This window comes from Micropterus salmoides, unplaced genomic scaffold (genome assembly GCF_014851395.1).
Source record: "Micropterus salmoides isolate LMB-PRFRI ecotype aquatic unplaced genomic scaffold, ASM1485139v1 Ms_hic_scaffold_15, whole genome shotgun sequence".
Lineage (NCBI taxonomy): Eukaryota > Metazoa > Chordata > Actinopteri > Centrarchiformes > Centrarchidae > Micropterus > Micropterus salmoides.
The window spans coordinates 8,621,531-8,644,016 of record NW_024040596.1 but is presented as its reverse complement, the minus strand read 5'-3'; the positions used below and the strand labels follow the sequence as shown (position 1 = coordinate 8,644,016).

General features: G+C 42.3%; 1 protein-coding gene across 1 annotated transcript in view; it reads right to left on the bottom strand.

Annotated features, from left to right (window-relative positions):
- The window catches only part of dars1 (aspartyl-tRNA synthetase 1), a 31,796-nt gene that overhangs the window by 4,256 nt on the left and 5,054 nt on the right, over positions 1–22,486 (bottom strand). Inside the window, exons 3-12 of the mRNA XM_038720209.1 lie at positions 21,326–21,355; positions 20,907–20,964; positions 19,116–19,208; positions 17,867–17,969; positions 12,800–12,902; positions 11,453–11,533; positions 8,707–8,766; positions 3,328–3,439; positions 1,689–1,823; positions 11–158 (exon numbers count right to left, since the gene is read on the bottom strand). Of these exons, the coding sequence (XP_038576137.1) occupies positions 11–158; positions 1,689–1,823; positions 3,328–3,439; positions 8,707–8,766; positions 11,453–11,533; positions 12,800–12,902; positions 17,867–17,969; positions 19,116–19,208; positions 20,907–20,964; positions 21,326–21,355 (923 nt within the window). The remainder of the gene's footprint in view (positions 1–10; positions 159–1,688; positions 1,824–3,327; positions 3,440–8,706; positions 8,767–11,452; positions 11,534–12,799; positions 12,903–17,866; positions 17,970–19,115; positions 19,209–20,906; positions 20,965–21,325; positions 21,356–22,486) is intronic.

The following is a 22,486-nucleotide window of genomic DNA, read 5'->3' as shown; positions in this document are numbered from 1 at the left end:
CTGATCCTACTTGTCTCTGAGGCCCTTGAAGATCTGCACCATGGTGTCAGTGATGGAGTCAATCACTTCGTGGTAATGGTAGTTGAAAGCCATCTCAATATCCAGACCCACAAACTCAGTCAAGTGACGGTGGGTGTTGGAGTCCTCCGCCCTAAAAACTGAAATGATATAGTTTTAATAGCAACATCTAAACAGAGCAAATGGAAGTAGAGGGAAAAGTTGAGGTTTCAACACATTGTGGTGAAATGGTCATCTGACCCAGAGAGTGCTGAAACAGAAAAAGTGCACTGGGTCAGGTCAAAGGCCAGAAGTACAATAAAAAGGGTCAAGTAAGCAATCTGGCCACTAAATTCAGCATTGTCTCATGAAATGTCCTGAATTCTGAACAACGTATTGATAAGCAACTTTGTGCTTCATTGAAAAGTATTTCCTTTCTAAGGCATGCCTATGGGGAGCTTGTACTTGTGTGATGACTGAATGACATGAGTGCTACATGTATTTAGCCAGCGCTATGCATTATGGTTGTATATGAGAGTGGCTGCTCCGTCAGTGTTGGAAAGTTCTACTAATGAGAAAAGCTGAGCTGCCTCTTTCATTCTGTCTTTCTGTTCTTTCTATGCAACAGGCGGCGCGGTCTTTACACATACAGAGGATCTCTACATCCACTTGTGGCTAAACAGAGTGGAGGCCAGGAACGAGCACATGCACACAACTTCACAGAGATTAAGATTTATAAAAACACAACCAATGCGTACTTTGGGCTTCATGAATCTGTATCGGCGTATGTCTGCCTTTGTATGCACACAGAGTTTTAGTCTAGAAGCTACACTTTTATGCATCTGACCACTGCATACATTTACCCAAACTAGCAAGACAAACTCCGAACAAAAGTAACACAACACCTGCTCCTCTGTGCTTAGGAGCAGCCTTGTGTTTACATGCATTGGCTGCCCGATGGACCTCTGCAGCGATATCAGGCGGAGGAAGCTCCATTTAAACACAGTAATTCTGGCCACTGGGATTTAGAGGCGAGTTGATCTTGGTTCTCCTTACTTGCTGAATTGGTGCGACCGTAACTAAGGCAACAGTGGTGAGTATATTGTTTCCTCAGAAGCAGTGATGACCTTAAGCCCTTTGATTTCTCTGGTGGAGCTACAGAGAAGTAAACAAAGACCTCGGCGGCCCAGTAAGTAGAATACTGAATGTGCATCCTTCTCCAAAATGTTTTTTTTTTTTTTTTTTTTGTTTTTATCTTGGAGGAGAATCGTGTATCACGTCAGATGAAATCAGATGCAAGTAGAAAATTATAAAAGGTCTGTGTATAGGATGTTTTGTATTTATGCATGTTGTTTTGTTACCAACTGTGTGTATTCCATCAGGCGGGGGCAGTGTTTGGTAACCTAAAGAGCTGGGGGGGGGTCTCTTAAAGTCAGTACAGCGCCATAAAGTCTTTTATAAGTCCCATTGTGTCGCTAACCCACTAAGCCCTACAGCAGCTCTGCCCAGAGTGAAAGCAACAGAGGGAGGGCTGTAAACGTTTAACAATCTAAATGCATTTGGAGCCATTTTAAAACATGTCATCTCTGTTAATAGGGTCTACAGTTCTCACGACACTCTGGCTGCTCGTTTTGCCGTTCGACATAAGTGACCGAAAGATGCGTGAGGGGACAGATGGGAGGCACTCTTACCTGGACCCACACAGAAGACCTTGTCAAAGTCGGCACAGATGCACATCTGCTTGTAGAGCTGGGGAGACTGGGCCAGGTAGGCGCTGGTCTTAAAGTAAGACACCGTGAAGACATTTGCTCCACCTTCACTGGCAGCTGGAGGTGGACAAAGACAACTTTCAGTTAGGACATGAGCTTTTTTTTACTGTCCCACAGCACAAAAATGACCATTTACTGCACGGGGGGGGGGGGGGGTTGTTTTTGACAAATGAGCGTGACTCAGTGGCGTTTCTCACTTCACAAACTCAGACCCCCACCTAATGATGCTATAGATTATCTGTTCAGTAGACCTTTTAGTAGAACTCTAAATAGCCAGCCTATAGAAATAAGAAAATAAGAATATTTCTATGACAAACGTAATTCATTTTTAAAATTCCTTTACTAAAAAGGTGCCTGGCATGTTTTAAAAAAAAAAAAAAAAAAACAGGCCTCCAAGTTATATAAGATAGGCGAGACTATAACACATCTGCTGTTCCCAATTTACACAGACGTCAAGAAGGCATTATCTCATGTCGTCAATAGTAGGGTGGGGGGGTTTCGCGAGGCACAAACTGTTCACTGCATGTACTGTGGGTGTTGGCAGGCAGGAAGATGCGGTTTCTGAAAAAAGTACACAGTGTTGATTTACAGGTGCCGCCAAAATAAAAGAGCGGCAGTTTTGAACACAGTAGTGCCAGGCTAAATTGATATCATTGGCTCTTGAAGAAAAGAGGAAGTGAGAGTGTTAAAAGTTTCGCCACAGTTCATTTCAAATCTGAGAGGCACGTGGGAGGCTGAGGACTGGAGATTTGTGTACAAGACTTAGAAACAGAAAATCTTTGTTCATCTATTCAGACTCAAACTTCATACAAATTGATCAGGTGTCTGTTTAATTATGTACAGCTTTTATTATAAACAGTGCACACCTTACTGAGCATTTTCTCTAGGCTTTAAAAGAAGATTTTATTTAGGCTGAAGAGTGGAAAAGTTTTTCACAAGGTAAATTGTATACATGTAGACTACCAAGTCATCTCTCACAGCTGATGTTGAGGGAATAAAAAGATACCAGGACCAGAGAGACAAGCACACAATTTTTTTTCCTAGTGTTTCAGTGAAGTGGGTTAAAGCCTTTTGGGAGCAAGCTTAAGGTAGGCTTCCCCTGTCAAATTGGAAGGGCGTTGTGCAGAAATGTAAGAGTTGAGGAGCTGATAAGAGAGCTTGTTGATGCCTCATAACTCCTAATGGGCAAGGTTAAAAGGCCTGATAGGTCCAAAACAATAAAACTCACCACAAACACCTTCTTGTTTGCTGTTTGCTTGAACATAGATGTCCCTGACTGTGTTTTGGGTTTTGCGTCATTGACTCAAACCGTTTCGTGAGCTTTGACTAAACTTTGAAGTTTGGTCCCTGATTTGGAAAAAAGCAAAAAATGGACAGCGCATAAAGGAAGTCATCAAGTGAGCCTTACAACTGTCACACGGTGACTCAGAGGACACCTGTGGGCGGTGTTTTGGAAACAAGAGTTGCCTCTACAGAAACATCTCATCAAAAACGATTCAACGCATGTTAGTCTCAGTTTTCCCAAGGGGCAGGATCAACGGGCCAGAGTGTGTGTTTTTACCTGATATGATTTTAGGGGTCTGAATCTCCACAAAGCCCTTTTTCGTGAGGGTGTCTCTGAAGAGCTGGCACACTCCCGACTGCAGGCGAAAGATGGCCTGGCTGGTGGTCGTCTTTGGGGAGGAGAGAGGCATTACCACAACACTCAGCGTGATTCATTGGGAGTCATTACTCAATATAAAACCGATGTGTGAAAACAAGACTGCCAATTTCTGTTCATGCAACTTTTCCTGCAAGGGCAAGGACATACATTCAAACTCGGCACGGAACTTTAAAGCACATCATTATAAATGTAAATACTGAAACCAGGGCGGGGAGATTGACTGCTCACACTAAATCAGGAGATTACTGTAAAAGCCCTAAGACCAAACCTCACTCGAAAAGTGCAACAGTTAGACGAACACTCCCTGAAAATGACTGACTCATGTCAAATGACCACAAGATTTCTACAATTGAGCTTTACAGGCTTTCAACTCCACTAAATTATACATCTTCATGAAGACAGACCCTGGTCCTTCCAATACAGGACACAGGTCTGCATTCATTAAAAGGTTTCATTTCTCCCCCCCCCCATCTCTAGTACCTGTCAAGTCCTGAATAGGACTTTTCTGGAGGGAGAAATGGAAAGGTGATAATGTCTAAATACTTGCAAGCTCATTAATCTGCAGACAATGCTTCAGGGCTGTCTGGTCGAAACGTTTACTTCAGTTCCAATCTGGATACTTTGCAAAAAATTGAAAAAAGAAAAAGAAGCAGTGGAGAAAAACTTTCCTGCTTCAAAAGCACTTAAAATATTTAAAAACACCAAAACGTTTAACAAATACAGTAGCAGTGCATCAAATTAACCATGCTACGACTGTGTCATGTGTTACACATTGGGCTGTGCCCTGTGTACCCAGGAAGCCAGTCTGTGTGGGACCACATTCAAATGTTAGAAAGCACCTCGTGTTTCCAGCATGTGTGAAGGCGGATGGGTAGGTAGCGGTTAGTGTGTTTTCAAACTGGCACTTCTTCTGATGGTGTCCTTAAAGTGTGGGGCCTCATAAAATTACCCCAACTTACCTCTCAGTGGCACAGAGCACGAGCTTGAAACCTGGCTGTGGTGACAATCCACCACAAGACAAGTTTCAAAACTTACATATAAGCTTGGGTTCCCTCCTGTGATCACCTTTATTCTTTTCAGTAATTCAGTCAGCTGATTCAATGTCCTTGGCATTTCTTATATTATATTTGAGTGTTGCAGGTCAAGCTTCTCTGCATTTGTCTGAAGTTAAGTCAGTAACACGTGGAGGTGTTGAAGGGAGAACTTCACACACCTTGTGTGACAACAAAATTAACTAGAGCTGAAACCATGCATCTAAAGGCTCGTGCAGACTACAAGACTTTCAGCGTCGGCAGATCGATGGCCGTTCACACTACACAACTTACCATCTTTAAGTCCTTGTGGTGTTCACGCTACGTGACTGATCGGTGACAGGGGTCACGCACTACACGAGCTGACAACGACTCGGTCACCCGACGCTGGTCTCCAAACCGCGTTTTGTCAAGAAAATGGAAATGTGAAACGGGAAATGATGCGAACCTACACACCAAACAGCTGTTGTTTGTTATTATAAAGATACCAATTATAAAGACAGAATGAAAGAATGGATTAGCGCACGCATGTAGCAGGGATCGTCTGAGCTACAGAGAGAGCTGGAGGTGAGTAAAAAGTGTTTTGCAGTGAAAAAGTAGCTGCCTGTTCTTATTGGCTGGATGTGGATGTCGAGTCGGCCGACTCTTCCAGATATTTGGCTTGCCAGATATCTGGCTGGCGTCAGCGATGTGTCAGAAATATGTTGGGGAGCCGTTTTGATGCGTCTTGACTAGTTCACACAAAACGACTGGTGACCGCCGATCGATCACTGATTAACCCCCGGTCACAGCCTGACGGTCAACGAGCTCGCCAACCAACAAATCGAGCTTAATATCGTGTAGTGTGAACTAGGCTTCAACTTGATAGAACATTAAACCGCAACTATTTTTATATTTCATTCACTGTTTAAGTTGTACTTTCTGGCAATGTGACTAATTGCTTATCTTTGTCTTAGATGATGGTAAACTGAATATCTTTGACTCCACCATCCACAAACAATATATTTATAACAGTGCTGGGCAAGGATTACAATTTTTAAATTGCGATTAATATACATATACACAATAACATGTGGTTTGAAAACACTTTAAACAAATAAGGTGCTTTTTACCAGCAGTATTCCCTTTACACAGTAGCAATAAAATATTTCTTGTAAATCTCAACTTAAACATTAATGTCATCAAATAAAATATAAAACCAAAGCTATTTTCCACTGCCAGGCACTTTCTGAGCAACAGGTTAACATAGTATATAAATCTGTTTTCTTGTTTTTTTTCTGAACAGGTATCAGCAGAAACTCTTCTTTTATCAAGGAGCAGCAGTAACAGTGTATGTTCAGTAGCAAGTGTCCTGTTAGAGTGAGATGAAGTGGTCGCCTCATGCACACGCCCGCCGCCGATGTGGAATTGTCTTGAACTTTGTGTACGCGACGCGGAGCACAAATCATTGGAAGAAAGACTGATCCTCGCTGTCTGTGAATTTCCAGAATCTATTACTGTTTCGCATGGCAGAGCATCCCCGCAAAACTAGATGAAGGCCTATCAGGTAAAGTTATGTAGCCTATAATTTTAACTTAAGTTAAATATGCTGCAGCTGTGTAGTGCACAGAAGCCGTTGCCATGGTTACTCTCCATAGGGCGCCTGCCGTTTACTTGCGGAGCGCTGTCTTAATCAAGGCAAATCAACAACTTGGGGGAGCTGGAGTCGGTGCATCAAGAGCCACCTGGCACAGACGTGTCCAGGAAATGAGACTTTCCCACGATATTCTAATTTTATGAGATGTACCTGTATGGTACATTTGAGCTTGGACTGATACTTACACTGTAAGTAGTACAATATTTCTTATATGCTGCTACATACGTACTATTACGCCATACAGTGTCATTTACACTGGGGATACTAAGGACATTTCCCTACCACATTTTGAAATGGCCGATTTTGTCCCCAACACATTTTGAAACCATTTGTTAAAAATGTTCTGAAAAACAGCTTTCACCAAGAAATCTTAACTAACAAATGAAAATGCTTTGAGAAAGGGTGATTTGCACTATAAGAAAACATGCTATGCAATATAGTTTTCCCTCATATAAAAAAAGATATTTCCACTGTAAATTGGAGCAGAAAATGTCTCCAGAATGCAGGAAATTACCAATTTAATGCTCAAAATCTTCTGGGGGAGGACCCCTAGACCCCCGCATACATACAGGTGAAACTCGAAAAATTAGCATATCTTGCAAAAGTTCATTTATTTCAGTAATTCAACTTAAAAGGTGAAACTAATATATTATATAGACTTACATGCAAAGTGAGATATTTCAAGCCTTTATTTGATATAATTTCGATGATTATGGCTTACAGCTTATGAAAACCCCAAATTCAAAATATCAGAAAATTTGAATATTGTGAAAAGGTTCAGTATTGTAAGCTCAAAGTGTCACACTCAGCTAATTAATCCAAAACACCTGCTTGATGCTTGAAGTTTGCACAGTATGTGTTGGTTTGGGGAGCCATGTCATCTGCTGGTGTTGGTCCACTGTGCTTTATCAAGTCCAGAGTCACCGTCTACCAGGACATTTTAGAGCACTTTATGCTTCCTTCAGCAGACGAGCTTTATGGAGATGCTGACTTCATTTTCCAGCAGGACTTGGCACCTGCCCACACTGCCAAAAGTACCAAAACCTGGTTCAATGACCATGGGATTACTGTGATTGGCCAGAAAAATGGCCTGACCTGAACCCCATAGAGAATCTATGGGGCATTGCCAAGAGAAAGATGAAAGACCGAACAATGCAGAAGAGATGAAGGCCGCTATTGAAGCATCCTGGTCTTCCATAACACCTCAGCAGTGCCACAGGCTGATAGCATCCATGCCACGCCGCATTGAGGCAGTAATTCATGCAAAAGGGGCCCAAACCAAGTACTGAGTACATATGCATGATTATACTTTTCAGAGGGCTGCCATTTTAAAATCTTTTTTTTTTTTTTTTTAAATCGATTTCATGAAATATTCTAATTTTCTGAGATTTTGAATTTGGGGTTTTCATAAGCTGTATGCAATAACCATCAAAATTATATCAAATAAAGGCTTGAAATATCTTATTTAATATCACTTTGCATGTAATGAGTCTATATATTAGTTTCGCCTTTTAAATTGAATTACTGAAATAAATGAACTTTTGCAAGATATGCTAATTTTTCGAGTTTCACCTGTATTTCATCAAATATTGAATCTAAATGGTGCAAAAAATCTTCTTGTCTTGTTCTCATGCATCATCACGTCTCATGATCCAAATGTATCTTCACGCCCCTAATCTGAGCCCTAATGTCCCTTTTCAACACAAAGTGACACCCTTGTTTTACGCTGAGATACAGGTTTTGCATAGGCCCTACTCAACGGCAACTAACTCATCAGGATATCCAAATCTTCTATCTGAGTCCAGCTGTCTTATACAAACTTAAATTTAAAATGAATGCAAGTAAATGTTGCCATTGTGTTTTAGTGTGAAGCACCTTATGTTGGAAGGATGGTCACGTTACAAGGGGAGTTCCATAGGAACTAAGTTATCATTGGAGCGGGTTTTGGAGTGTCTGTCTGCTGGTGTGGGAACCACTTTATAGTTTTGCCTGGCTCTAAAGTGCAAATCTGATGACAGACACGAGTCCATGAGCTCAAAGTACACAGTGTTACAGAAACAGGTGTTGTTGTGAAGCTTGTGAGCTTCACGGCTCTGTGCTGTGGTGGTAGTGCCTTCCTGCCTGCTGCATCATACACGTGGGAAGCACAGATCAAAACAATGAGACACTTTGTGGCTCGGCCTCTACTGCTCCTCGCACAGGTTTAGCACTACTCCCACGCTGCGAAAGATTCATAGCATCGTCCCACTAAATCTCAGACTCTCATTTTCACTTTAGAGGTGTGGTGGCTTGCTTTGCATTTTGAAATACTCAGTGGTTTATAAGGTCTGTTTTCCCTTTCATGCAAAGCAAATGCTTTGTAAGAGTTAAGATTTTGCTAATTGTTTTGTATTGATTTGTAAATTTGAAGGGATTAATAAAATTACCAATATTAATAGGTGAACAACTAGCCAACAAAAGACCAACTTCAACAGGGTGCTCAAACATCTAAACAAACAGATTTTTTCATTGTGCCAGACAACTACACAAGCCTCAAAGACAAAGACAAACAGTCTGCAGGCTTTGTCACACATTCAGTGTTTTTCTTCCTCAGCTTTGGAAACAACTTACCCTGAGATCAATCACCCTGTTGTCCAGCTTGGTGTCCTGGTTGACTGTGGCTCTGCCTTCCTGAGGGCAAACAACAAACATCAACACATCAACAAAAACCCTCTGAAATATTCAACATCATGACTGCTCAGCTGCCGTTCTGTTTTCACGTGAGTATTTGTTGCTGGTAATGCTTTTTAGAGGCTCTTCGAACCTCACAAAGAACAAAACATAAGGAAACACACAATTCTAGTCATTTTTTGTATACAAATCTCTTCACAAATCAGCTATTTACAGTTCTAAAAACAAAGCAATTAGCCTGCATAAACTATAATTTATTTTTCCTTAAGAAACTAAAGCACTGAGCACTCTACAATGACTGCGCTCACACACCTTTAACACCAAGAAGTAAAAGAATACTGCTGCTTTGTTACTTGAATCAAGCATTACAGGGTCAACAGTGACAAAAGGCATCTGCAATAGCGGACAACAGGGCAATAAAAAAGAAAATAGAGAAGAAAAAAAAAAAAAAATGAAATGGTAAATGTTTCATCACGGGAGGAACCACCGCTTCCAGGGTCATGGATGTCAGGCTTCCTCCACGGACCCGCTGAGGTTTGAGCTAATAGCCTGTGTAGCCACATCCTGCTCCAAATAGCCCCATGCAGAGGGACAAAAGGTTAGACGGGCAGACAGTCAGATAGACGGGGCTGTTAAGGCCCGTATCTCTTGGGAGGGCAGGTGCTGCTACTAGTGTGTGACTGACATGGTGAATCCCCACAGAAAACACCTGGGATGCTGCTGCAGCTGCAGAGATTGCCTTACTGGATGAACATGGACGGGCTCTTAGGTGTCTCTGGTATGGCGAGACCCATATATTGATTTGCTTATGATACAGATATACAATTATATGTTGATACATTATATATTTATACATTTTATACCGGATATGATCGATCTCATTGCTGTTCATTACACATTATGTTGATTCACCAGCTTTAATCTCTTACTGGAAAGCTTTGAAAGTGACCAAATAGAGATTCTTTACAGAAATATGTATTTTTTCTGAAATGCAGCTTAAAAGCTCTCTCATCAGGTCATTTTCTTCTCAATGTATTATAGTAATATTTAACATTACATCAGTTCAGCATGTCACCCAAGGAGAGTGACCACACATTTTCAATGGTTGTCCCATTGTAAGTCTGAATTATGGCGCCATTTAATTTTCCTAAAGAAAAATTGACAGACTGATAAACTGAACTTTATAAAGCTGCACTCAAGAACTGCAGGGACGCTACTAAACCATCCAACCACCTGTTTAAAAAGGGACGCAATACTTCCACTGGCAACATCAGAGGCTGCAGCTAGTTCTCCAAACCTGTAAGTGTTGTCTGCTTGTTTCACAAGACACAAAGCCTACTGCAGTAGCTATTTGCACAGATTTATAGTTATTGAATGGTTATACAATTTTCAATGATACATACTGGTTCCAAATACACAAAGCTGAATTCTGAAGAAAAAAAAACAAATTTGAATTCAATCACACACCAATCACACCTGTAATAATCTGGCTTGCTGTTAAGCCAGCAATTCACACCCCCAAAAAAGCAGCCTCAGAGTTTAATAACCAATAATGAACACCTAAACTGTGGTTGGGAAAAATAATTACTTCTTAAATGCATCCCGATTTTCTACAATGATTCAGCACCGATGCACAAATTTCCTTAATTGGAATTCAGAGGGGTACCTAAACCATGGCTGCCGGCTCTCTCTCTCTCTCTCACACACACACACACACACACACACACACACACGAAATGAAGAGTCAAATGAGGTGATGTTACTCACTGAATGTGATGTCAGCGTGAGTCATTCTGTTCTTAATCTTGTTTAATTCAACCAGGTTTAATTACCCAATCTTTGAGTCTGCCAAAAAACACTATTCTCCTTACTGACGACCTCTCTGTGTGAAGGATAAAGTTGGTTTGCGCATGGGTATATTAGTGAGGGGTGGCGATGAAGCAGTGGATAAGACACATGCCTTTGGTGTGAGAGACCTGGGTTCAATTCCCACTGTGACACATCCAAGTGTGTCCCTGAGCAAGACACTTAACTCCTAGTAGCTCCAGAGGCGTGTGACCTCTGACATACATAGCAATTGTAAGTTGCTTTGGATAAAAGCATCAGCTAAATGAATAAATGCAATGCAGTGAGTATTTATACTACATTTTTACTTTTAATATAAATTATACAGATAAATTAAGGCTCAATAGTTTATTATGTTGTTGCCGTTGTATAGTCAGACCAAAACCATCCATGCACGTTATGAGTCTTAGATAGTAAACTCTCACGCACACCGACAGCCAGTTCCTGTTTCACAATGGCAAGTTGATGTAAGAATTTCTTAAATTACAGCATGGTCTGGAGCACAGTCTACAGCTGTTTTCTTTTTCTGACTGAGACAGAGCTGTCTTACCGGCATTACATGCTGATTCTTTTCACCTGACAGTAAAGAGTTTCATTTTAAGAATGTGCCACACTTAGAGGTTCATGCTAATCCATCCCTGAAGTCCCCTAAATTGCTGGTGGTTAGATTTTCTCTTTTTCACACAACACATAGTAGATTCTTCAGCACCTACCTAATGCCACTAAAATGCAGCACATTGCTTCATAAAGAATAAATGAGGTCAGGCGATACTTCACATTAGTGGGCACAGTGGAAATGTGCTTATCCACACCCTCTCAACCATCCCTACATTTTCCTCACCTCTTCCCCCTCTCCATCAGGCCTGACAGCATCTTCCAACTGCAGGGGGAGACGGGGCTCTGCCTGGCTGATGACAAAAATCTGAGAGGGGAAAGAAACAAAGAGCATTAAAATTCAAAGGGTGACAAATCACCAATGTTTCCATTAGATGTTCAGACAATGGAAAGTACCTGCAGTCCACATACAGACTTAAGAAGTTAAAGTGAAAGACCCTGAAAGCCCCATCTGTTAAAACCTCATCTATATGTGAGTGATAGACTACTTGTTAAAACAACTGGGTTTCTGTGCTGCAAACAATCATGTATAGGCGGTGGATGCAAACATAAAACCTGTAGAGTCTAATACAGTCCTGCATTACTGTACAACAGGGCTATTAAATTATCAGAATTACCAGGGCTGGATTTTAAAATCAGAAAATTTAGATGGGCCAGACATTTTCGACAGCCAATTTAAAACCTTTTATTAGCTTTTGGTAAAGATACATTTTAACGAAATGCAAATGAATGAAGTTACAAACAGAAATATTTACAGTTTTACATTTAAAATATACAACCTGACCGCACCAGGGTAATATGGCTCCAAATGTAAGATGCAACAACCTTAGCGTCCCTCTCCTGTAATCCCACAGGAAAGTTTGTCCAGAAAGTTGGGTGTTTCTCAATGTGGTGCGTCCGAATACTATGTTCTTTAACTATCGTAACCGCACTCATACAAATAAAAGTATGTTCCCGCCATCTATACCAAGTACTTCCCAGTCCCGGCAGGGTTAAACTGATGGCTTCCACTGTCAAATATACGTTCCAGGGTTGACTGAGACATATTTCCAGTAGAGCACTTCCCTTCTTGTGACTGTCAATAGCCTGATGTTTTGAAAAGCTAGTACAGCGCATGTTCATCTCTCAACAGAGTCGAGAAGGAAGCGTGATGGCTCACTCGTTAGCTACTTCCATACACAATATACTCTACGTAGTCATTGTCATGTATCGGATTTATGTATGCTGGACCACTCGGAGGTCCAAGCTTCTGGGCTTGATGTTCAAGTTGTGTTTAAAGAGCATGTGGTGTTGCATTGGACTGCATTATATTGGATTTTGCGCCTGCTATTTTGTCCCCGCCCCTCAAGTTTTGTGTCTCCACTACAAGTGCAACTAGTACAGCACAAACACACGTGAGGTTTTAGAGTAACTAATGATCATGCTCGGTGTTGAATAAAGAGTTGCAATGAAGTGTTAAATGCTGAGTGCATTACTGTGTGTGGGTTTTTACATACTTGCATGACACCTGTGTACTTCCTGCGTGAGGAGACGTCTACTTATGTGTTTGTTTGAAAGTGAAAACTATGCCCACCCTCTCGATGTGCAGCTCCACATCCTGCTGGGAACAGCTCTCGATCTTCTGCTCCACTTTCCTCACCAACGCCTCCACGTCTACTATGCTCTCCTTGGTGATACTGGTGGGGACAGTAGGGAGAGTGGAGTGTAAACAACAGATAGCACTTAGAAAACAAACTCATCTGTGTGGGAGGCTAACTGCGTGAGAACAATATTTCCATTATGACTGATGCTTGCATACAAACATTTCCATTTTTCACAGTTTGATGTGCAAAGTGTGGGATATGGCTGAGTGATTTTGAGTTATGTGGTAGGGGTGACTACAAGATTCTTTTTTTCTCCTCCCTTCTCCAAATCACTACACATCCTAAAATACGACTGCGGCTATGACATTATCTAACTTGAGGGGAAGGTGCAAATTGAGAGAAGAACTTGTGGCTTCATAACAAAACCGCTATCCCCCCTTTCTCTACTAAACACATGCAGACTTTCGTTTGGCTCCACAGGTTCCTGCAGGGTGGAAAATGTTTCACGGTTTCCACACATCCTATTTTAGACAAATGTGGCTGTCTGTTACGTAATAGCCCCAAAAATACACTATTACACCACAGTTTTACTCACTGCAAAATACATTCTGGGACTCTACAATGATTCCTGTCACCACATTATCAGGAGCTCATTTCACTTTTGGAAAATCTCTGCCTGTGGTGGCATCAAACTGTGATTTTGAGCAGCGTAACGGCCCTTCTTGACCGAACTGTCTATCAAATGGCATGTGCGCTATTAAACCAGCACCAGCAGGAGACAGGATACATTATTGTAATGTGCATAATCACATAGTTCCAATTCCTTTCAAATGTTGATATCTGCCACAATGGAGGAGGAGTTAATAAGCAGAGCAGGCATGTTAGAGAGAGATTGCTGAGCTTTGAGAAAACATGTTGCACAAAGTTCGCAGCTCACACCGTTTTTGCGAGCTCCTGGGAAGTACCTAGCTCTACTGTGTGAACAGTTTGATACTGAGAGCAGGGGAAAGAAATCCCCCGTGACACACTCAACTGAAAGTAAACTACAGCCATGTGAAAGGGAACCCATTTTTAATTTTGTCGCTATGGATTGTCAAAACAATGCGCCATCTTCCTACACAGGTACCTCACTGAAACCCAGAGCAACATCATAGAGAAACAACACTGATCGTCATGCAGCGCAAGGCCAGATGGGAACCCCGCTGTAAGCCTTCACTCCTCTTCATTAAAAAGAAGTAATGAGGGACTGAACACTGGGGTACTGCCGTTCCTTCAGCCCTACGACAGCTGCCACCATAGCCCTTCCCCTCTAGCAGGAGATCAGTTAGATAAATAACCCCCCCCCATTAATAACCTCCACTGCATGGCCCAGAGGCTGGCAACAACACATTCAGCACACACTGAGGGAAAACAACTGATTAACTCAAGACAGAGAGTTGACAATTTCACACGGAGATGAGAAAGGGAGAGAGACTGATTTCGCACTGAATCAATGTCCCAGGAATACAAAGTTTGCTCTTTGCGATTATGGGTCATCACGTTGACCGGCTCTGTGACCATGCTTACAAACTGGGTTAAATGTAGTGTGTGTTCGGTGTCTAACAACGTTACAGAGGTCATCTAGGCCAAAAACAGAGTTGAACTCTGGCCACAATATCTGGCCATATCTTATTATTTCATTTCATATCATGCGCAAACCTGGCACAGTGCACATATTTATTGTCAATAGTTAATTGTTGTTCTATATTTTTATATTGTCAATTTTTATGTATCGATAATAATAATAATAATAATATTTATGTACACAATATTCTCTTCCGTTGCATTACGACTGCACACCACAGCAATGCATCTTTTGATTCTGGCACATATGGCCATTCTTTCAACTGCTAATGCATCACTGGAAAACGGAACCGATTAGACAAGGCTTTCCAATTTCGAAACGGTAAAAAGATCCCACGCATGTTTGTTTTTAACAATCGTGCTGCTTTCAGTCCTTTAAGACTGCAAACAACTACCAAACATTACCCTCAGAGGTCTCACACAAACTCGCATTAACCTGCAAGACATTTGACCAGTTTATTGCTGAGGCAAACAAACAAACAAAAACAGACAAAAATAAAGGTCCTGATGTAACCAAGGCTGCAGAAACATGCTCTTTACAGAACAAACTGGAGGTGACCACTGTGGCCTTCCTGTCTCATGCAGGACACCTGCTACCGTTTGATGTCCCTGTTGCATCCAGTGTACGGGGAGCCACTGTTTCCGCAAAGAGATTTTGCTGTTCATGTCATTTCTAGGGATGCACCATTTCGACTTTTTCAGTCCCGATAGCTGGGTTTTGAGTATCGGCCAATGGTGAGTACCAATTCGATGCCAGAGTAAAATCAATAAGCTGTTGGCTTTGGGGCGACTGTGGTTCAGGAGGTAGAGCGGGTTGCCCGTTAATTGGAAGGTCGGCGTTCAATCCCTGGCTCCTCCAGGCTGCGTGTCGAAATGTCCTTGGGCAAGATACTGAATCCCGAATTGCCCCTGGTGGCTGTTGTTGTTGATGTCAGTCTCTCTTTGAGCACTTAGGCTCAGAATGTGTGTGAATGGTGAATGTAGATGTAGCATAAAAGCGCTTTGAGTGTACGAAAAGACTAGAAAGGCGCCCCACCAGATAGGATTTTTGCCTTTAGAGGTGTTATTGCAGAAGGTGTATGAAACCCACGACCAATACAGTCATACATTATGTTACTTATAGATCCCCCATCCTTTTTACCCCCTTGAACCCCACCAAGGACCCCACTTTGAGAAGAGCTGCTTTAAACTACATACAGCTGATCTTTTATGCAGTGGTACAGCACCTCTCACTGACTAGTCAGGGTCTCACACACACACCACAGGGCATGCTACGTGACATCCAAATCAGTGATTCATTAACACGCCCTGAACTGAACCAGGTGACTCAGGACCGAATTAAACCTACAAACTTCACACACACACACAAACAATCAGACGTGATTATTGTTCTTCCAGTTTCTGAAGCGAAATGAGCCACAGTTCCCTTTTGCTTTACCCTCAGCACTCCAAAGGTACTTGAGTCAAGTGTTAAGTCACAGAGCCTGAAGATCACTTAATTAAATTTTGTGAGTGCAGAGGAGGACAACTTAGACATACAATATGTCAAAAGAGACCCTCCTAGCAATGTCATCACTGCCCTCGCGCATGATGATGAGAGGATTTACTTGTAATCCAGGGTCTTACTCGGCTTGTCAATCATCGCACCAAAGTGTGTGAAACTAGACGAGGGCCACAAAGCCACAGGAGCCGATGGTGCCACCTGCTCTTAAAGATTTAAATATTTTAAAAAAGCACTTAACATTTTGATCCCAGCAACAACGATCAGAAACCCTCTTGGTGAATCGTTACAGTGCAGCTTGACTTTGCCATTTTTTTGAGTTTTGATGCAAGACCGTGTTGTCTTGGCAACCGTGTCATTACTTTCACTTGCTCTGTTGTTAGGTGGCAATGCATTACGCAACAACCTAACTGCCCAACCACAACATTGCAGAACCAGATTGAGAAACTGATGCACATAAAAGGAATCATCTGACAGTTGACAAAAATATATTCAAATGTGAGCGATGTCCTAGAAACAATATCCTGTGGCATACAGCGGACGTTTCTCCAATATTAAAACGACATGCAGTTTGAAATCACAAGTCCTTTCTATGCCTATGTTCAGTGGAATATCTAAAGCTCCAAAGCAGTGCTGAATAACAGAAAGTTGAAGCAGAATCTCAATGACTGCTGGGACGAACTATGGCACGGGGCCAGGGGATTTTCCACTTCTAACAGCGGCGTCAGTGTGTTCAGTCAGCAGATCAAGACTCGGGTCAGAGCGGTGACCTCGGCCTCATTAGAAAAGCTAAATAAACATACTCCGAAGGTCTCATTTATGAAACATGAGTAAAATCAATGTTTGGAAAATGGTGATTCATGCACATGTAGGCATTCAATGCAAATTTACTCCCTGACTTGTTTACATGCGACTCAGGCAGGTGTGTACATAAACTCCATCAGTTTTTTACATTGATCTGGCTGCATCGAATGTGTGTATGTTTCCTCTTAACATTACAGAATTATTTAGGTTGCCGTTTGGCCTTATGGTCCACCCTCAGTGGCCTCAATGCTGAGTGCGAGGTCAAAGTAAGGAAGCCTGACACACATGCCAAGGATGTTTGACGCTGCTTTCTCTGTGACGTGCTGTGTGTGTGTTAACAAAACTGACTTTTTTCAAACGATTTGTAAGACAGCATACGTTTGTCTGGTCTTCAGTCTCGGTGGCAGCTCTTTGTAAGGCTGTGATAGCTGCTGCTTAACAGGAGGCTTATTTTAAAGCTGCAATCTCTGCATTGCTTAAGTTCTTTATTATCCAATGTCATAACTAACTGCCGTTTTGGTGCGGCAGATTACAGTTGTGGGTGTCGTCCTTGGCCTAATTTAGCAATATCTGAGGTGGTTCCAGTTAAGTAATACATGATAATTAGAGTCTTCCCCATTTACAAACATAGTGAATTCATCAAACAATGATAGGACTGAAAAACAGATGCTTCCAACAACCTGACGAATGTATCTTTTAGTACATTACATGAATTATGTCATAAATATCCAAATTTAGAACTCCCGCTCAAAAAAGGGTCCCTTGTGAGCATCAAATTTCAGCTTAAAGTGCATGTCTGCGCATAGTCGTGTTCATTCATAGACTACACGTAATGGGCTACATCTTGGCTGCAAACATGACTAATGATGCTTGGCTCTTAAGTATTTCTTCCTCCTCTGATCCATGCTGCTGTATCTGCCATCTCTACAGGAACCGCTCCATTAAAACACTGCTGTATCCCCACCCCGTTAACAGCCAGCTTTTGTTGTCAAGTGAAAAATGATTGATTCCCCCACCCTCCACCTCGCTCAGAATGTGTGAAAATGGATTGGCGGATGATTAGGGCCCGCAGGATTTTCCCACCATTGTTTGTGCTCAATCTGACAGGAAGAGCAGTCTCGGTACTCACTTTGCGGCAAACTTGACCATCTGCTTGCTGGCACGGTCTCCCACTGCGACCAGTGCCTGCACGTTGAACTGCTGTTGACGCAGGACCAAGAAGCATTGCTTCCCTAAAAACAAAACAAACAACAACAGATAGTGCCGGTCTGTTAAGATCTCTTTCATGCAAGCTTAAAATGCTTTTCACAATAAATGCTTGGGGCTCTCTGACGCAACAGATGTTCTTTTAGTCCAAAGTCTACGTGTGACTCCGGGTGAAGAAGGTACCCCCCACCACAGCTGTAAGGGTCGTCCTTGTCATCTACAGGTAAAGTGTCAAATATTTGTGAACGCAACCTTCTCTTTGAAGAGCACTGTGTGGAAAAAGAGTGATTGCTACCTTCCTAACAAACACACACACCTAAGGAAGAGTGTAAACAAGTAAGCCAACAAAATCTCAGGGCAGTAGACAGTCAGACCACCCAAGAACTTTGATGTTTGCTGCCTGTGAGAGAGGCGGGTAGGTGGTGGGGATAATAGCAAAAGCCAAAATCCCACCAACAGATGCACCATATCCCAGACCAAATCAGGATGTTATTCTGCTCACGCGGACATCCTTACAGCGAGCAGAGAGAATGTAGACATGAGCGGAGGGGAAGTGGCTCTTTCACTCTACAAGTTATCGTGAAAGGAAATGGCTACAAGATATATCCTTAATATCGCACGTTTAGCACAGCAGCAAATGGGTGGGATGTTTCAAACAGAGGGGTAATAACCTGGGAACGCTGAGTAGGTTCATTGTATTCAAACAGAGCAACTTTGTGGCTGCCAAGTAGCTGGAACCCAACAAATAGAGGTTATCTGAGCTCCCAGTTGGCAGTGACATGCTAGTCTGACAATGGTATCAAAAACGCCCTCAGGTTGTCACTCTGCTTAACATGGAAGGGATGGAAAAGACTGCTCTGTAAGTGTCTGAGGCATATACAGTAGAAAATGGGGGACATTCTCACTTTACACAGGGGTATGATAAAAGCTGCCCAGTGATGTCAGTCATCTAGGTCATGGGAAGTCAAAGTCAACCAGCATGTGGTCAGTTTGGTCTTGAAGAGAAGGGAGAGACGTGGAGAACTGGCCCAAGGGTGGAAGTTTTAGACATTTCATGATGGTACACCAAGGATTAGCGCAGAAGTCGTCTAAATCTTGGCTGTTTGTGTCTTTCGCACAAAGGAAAGTCGCTCTAAGCTGAAAAGGGTGAACAAAGATGGGGGTGATCTCACCTTTGGCTCTGCTGGTGTGGACTCGGGCACGCAGCCAGATCAGCTGGTCAGCTTTCTCAGGAGTAAGGTCTTGGACCCGCACCAAAGCCCTGTCTGGCTCACACAGACATAGACACAGACACACACACACACACACACACAAATGTATTACTTCAAAAGGACTTGTCTCTCTGTCTTTATTTCCCCACCTCTCTGCAGAGAAGACTACCCGTTCCCGCCCCATCCACCCCCTAGGCACAGTCCCAAAGGCAGAAATGTGAATAAGCATGCATTCGCGTGTCAGTGTTTGTGTAGACGTACACAAAATAAAATGCTCAAATTACAGACGTGCCTAATAAATAAGACACACTAGGAGGCCTGCTGAAAAGGTGTCCAACTCGCCCATTCTCTGTGAGCTACATGACAAATTGACTCTAGTTTCACCTGTGTCACTCAGAGGCATGCTGTCTCTTTATTATAAGCGCCAAAGAAGCAGACACTGAGGCTGCACCAGAGAAAACAGAGCCGCCCTTTTGGCTGAGAACTCTGCGTCAACCCACATGAAAGCCAGTCACACAACCCTCTGTCCCAATGGCTCGGCTTGACATGCAGGTGAGGGAGGCCCCCACTTTGTTTGCTGCCACTGGAGCTGAAAGAGCATCCAGACAGATGGACGACCTCGACAGGTCCGCATGCTACCTGGTTCATCAGGGAGTTATCGCACCGTATTAGTTACTGCAATTATCGCTGCTGCAAACGTGACGATAGAACAGACCAAAAGCATTTTTCTTGATGTTTATCAGCTGTAATCGCGTTATCTGTATCTTTTGAGTGCCAGACTAAGGTAATCTGAGACGTCGTGGATCAGGATGTCCTCTTGTATCAAAACATATCATCTGACAGTTGCAGCACGCTCTCCATTTCAGGACGCCATTTTTTTTCCATCACATTAATTTCCTCACTTTGAAAGTGGATGTTAGTGTGAAATGTGCCTTTTAACCCTTTGCACCAAAGTATCCACGTTAAACCTGCGTTTCTCCACACGGGGCTGACCCATGTGTGACCTTTATGTCAATTACTTAAAAGGATGGCAACAATGTCGTTGAGTCTTTAACACAAGATGAAGGAAGGAGTGCAGGTCAGCCACCCGACCCTGATTTTGAACCGACCTTGCTACTCTAGCCAAGTTTACAACAGCCTTATTTATTTATTTTAAACAAACAAAAAGACACAGCCATTTGTAAAGCGCCAAGTTTTTAAGAGATTATTTTCTGGGGTAGACTTCCAGGCTTTGTAAGTGTCAGATGATTGACAGGAAATTGAGAAGAATGCAGCAGACAGAAAAGAAGAAAAAAACAAAAACACACAACCCTGGTACCTTGAAATTGTATTAAAACAAGACGTTTGCTCAAACCAAAGGAAGTCTTTGTGTTTAATGCCTACGCCGTGTTATCTTCTTCCGTGTGTCTGTTTTTCACTCTTTGTGACAACAATGCAGACGCAAGAGAGCAGCAACAGCAGGCAAATAATCAAATATACTAAAAAACATCTAAAAGAGGGTGATCAGTCCAATGTGATGAATTGAGACAGTTAATTCTACAAATTTACACTATATTCAGAAAGTGACAGTGTCTAGATGGTCATTAAACTTATAGTCAAATTAAAGTTCTATCCCTTTGAAATGTGTTCCATTGCAAATCTTCAAGATGCAGAAATCTCTCTCTATTATGTCTCTGTGTTTTCAGCAATGACAGTGAGTTTGGTTGGCGGCCTGGCTGGCTGATCATAGAAGATAGTAGCTTTCATACTAACCCAGTTTTTGTTGGGACTGGACCATAGCCGACACACCATATCGGTCCTTGGCGAAGTCCTGGAACAATACAAACACAACATCTTAGAAGTCAAGTTCAGTCATTTCATCGTAACAGAAAATGCCACGCTTCTTTTAGTGCATGCACGTCAACTCCCTATTGTTCTCAAAGAAAACTCGAACACTTGGACTTCATAAGCGTCAGTCTGTCTACTGCATCTGAGATAACAGACCGACAGAAGAGATAATGAGGCTTATCACGATCTAAGGAGGAATAACTGTCGGAACAGAGAACAGACATCAGCACGCAGGCATTTGCATACAAACTGTTGCAAAGGTGTGAAAGCAGAGGTAGATTAAAGTCAGACAGAAAAGGCAGGCAGCTGGTCTTAGAGTATTGAGATCCGTAGGGGATACTTACATCTTCCTCTGTGCTTTGTTGTTCGGCTGCCTGAAACACAAAGAGTACGACGGGGGTTTAAAGGGCATTGCAAATAGCCAGGAAATAAAAACAAGAGGACTATCTATTAAATTCAAACATAAAACATTTTCAAAAACATTCCACTTCAAATGGAGCAACTTAAAACGTTTTGCTACAACAGTCATATAAATTGTGTTTTCATCGTGAGCTATCAAGAGATGGGAATAAAATTAATAAATCATAGCTCTGTTGTGGAGCCAGGCCTCAGATCCCCAGCACACGCAGCTCTTTTACACATTGCTCTAAAGCATCATAGACAATGAGTAATGGCAGCAGGAGATATTGCTTTGTAATAGAAACAGCCTAAGTGGATGGATTCTTTATCTCTGCACTGACTTCTAGGCAAATGACTCCCGAGTGCAATGAGATCGAGACTTGGCAAACTTACAATTCCATTTCCTATGCAAATTGATATTGGTGTGTGGAAATGGCTGGTGGCGGTGGAGTGAATTGGAATTGCCCATCCTTGACATGGTGATCCAGTCACATGATGGATGATACTGCAGCTCATCATTAACTGAACGTGGAACCTGCTACAGCTGTGAAGCAACTGACCCACACCGGAGCCACTTAGCGCGATAGGTGTCAGGCACAAAAAAAAAAGTGCACTAGGGCAAATAACACAGCTAACGCTCACTCAGTGAACATTCGCAACACTCTTACAGGCAGCTATAGCCAATGTATTAAACACCTGCTTCTTTCATGAAACATGCTGACTGGGTGAATTCAGCTGGAAGATGGGATACTTCGTTGCTTTCACTTATAAAGGCCACTTGAGTCATGACACACATCGTTGTAATTAGTCTTGGATAAGCCAGTGCCGAGCTAGATGACACATTTTCTATCAATGCATCCAGATCTCATTTATATGCAGTAGATTTTGCTTTAAAAGGGATTACCCGAAGGAGTTGGGGTATTGGCATCCGTATTGGGACAGAAAAAAATCTGATCTGTGCAGTTTATAAAAGCTCATAAATATCCAAAACCAGTTCCCTGCTGTCACTTCAGATATGTTTGTCAGACACAAAAAACATGTGGCACTGCATTTGTGGCATTTTTGCTGCGGAGGTACAGAAGTCAGGGTACTCTCAAAGTTAAATT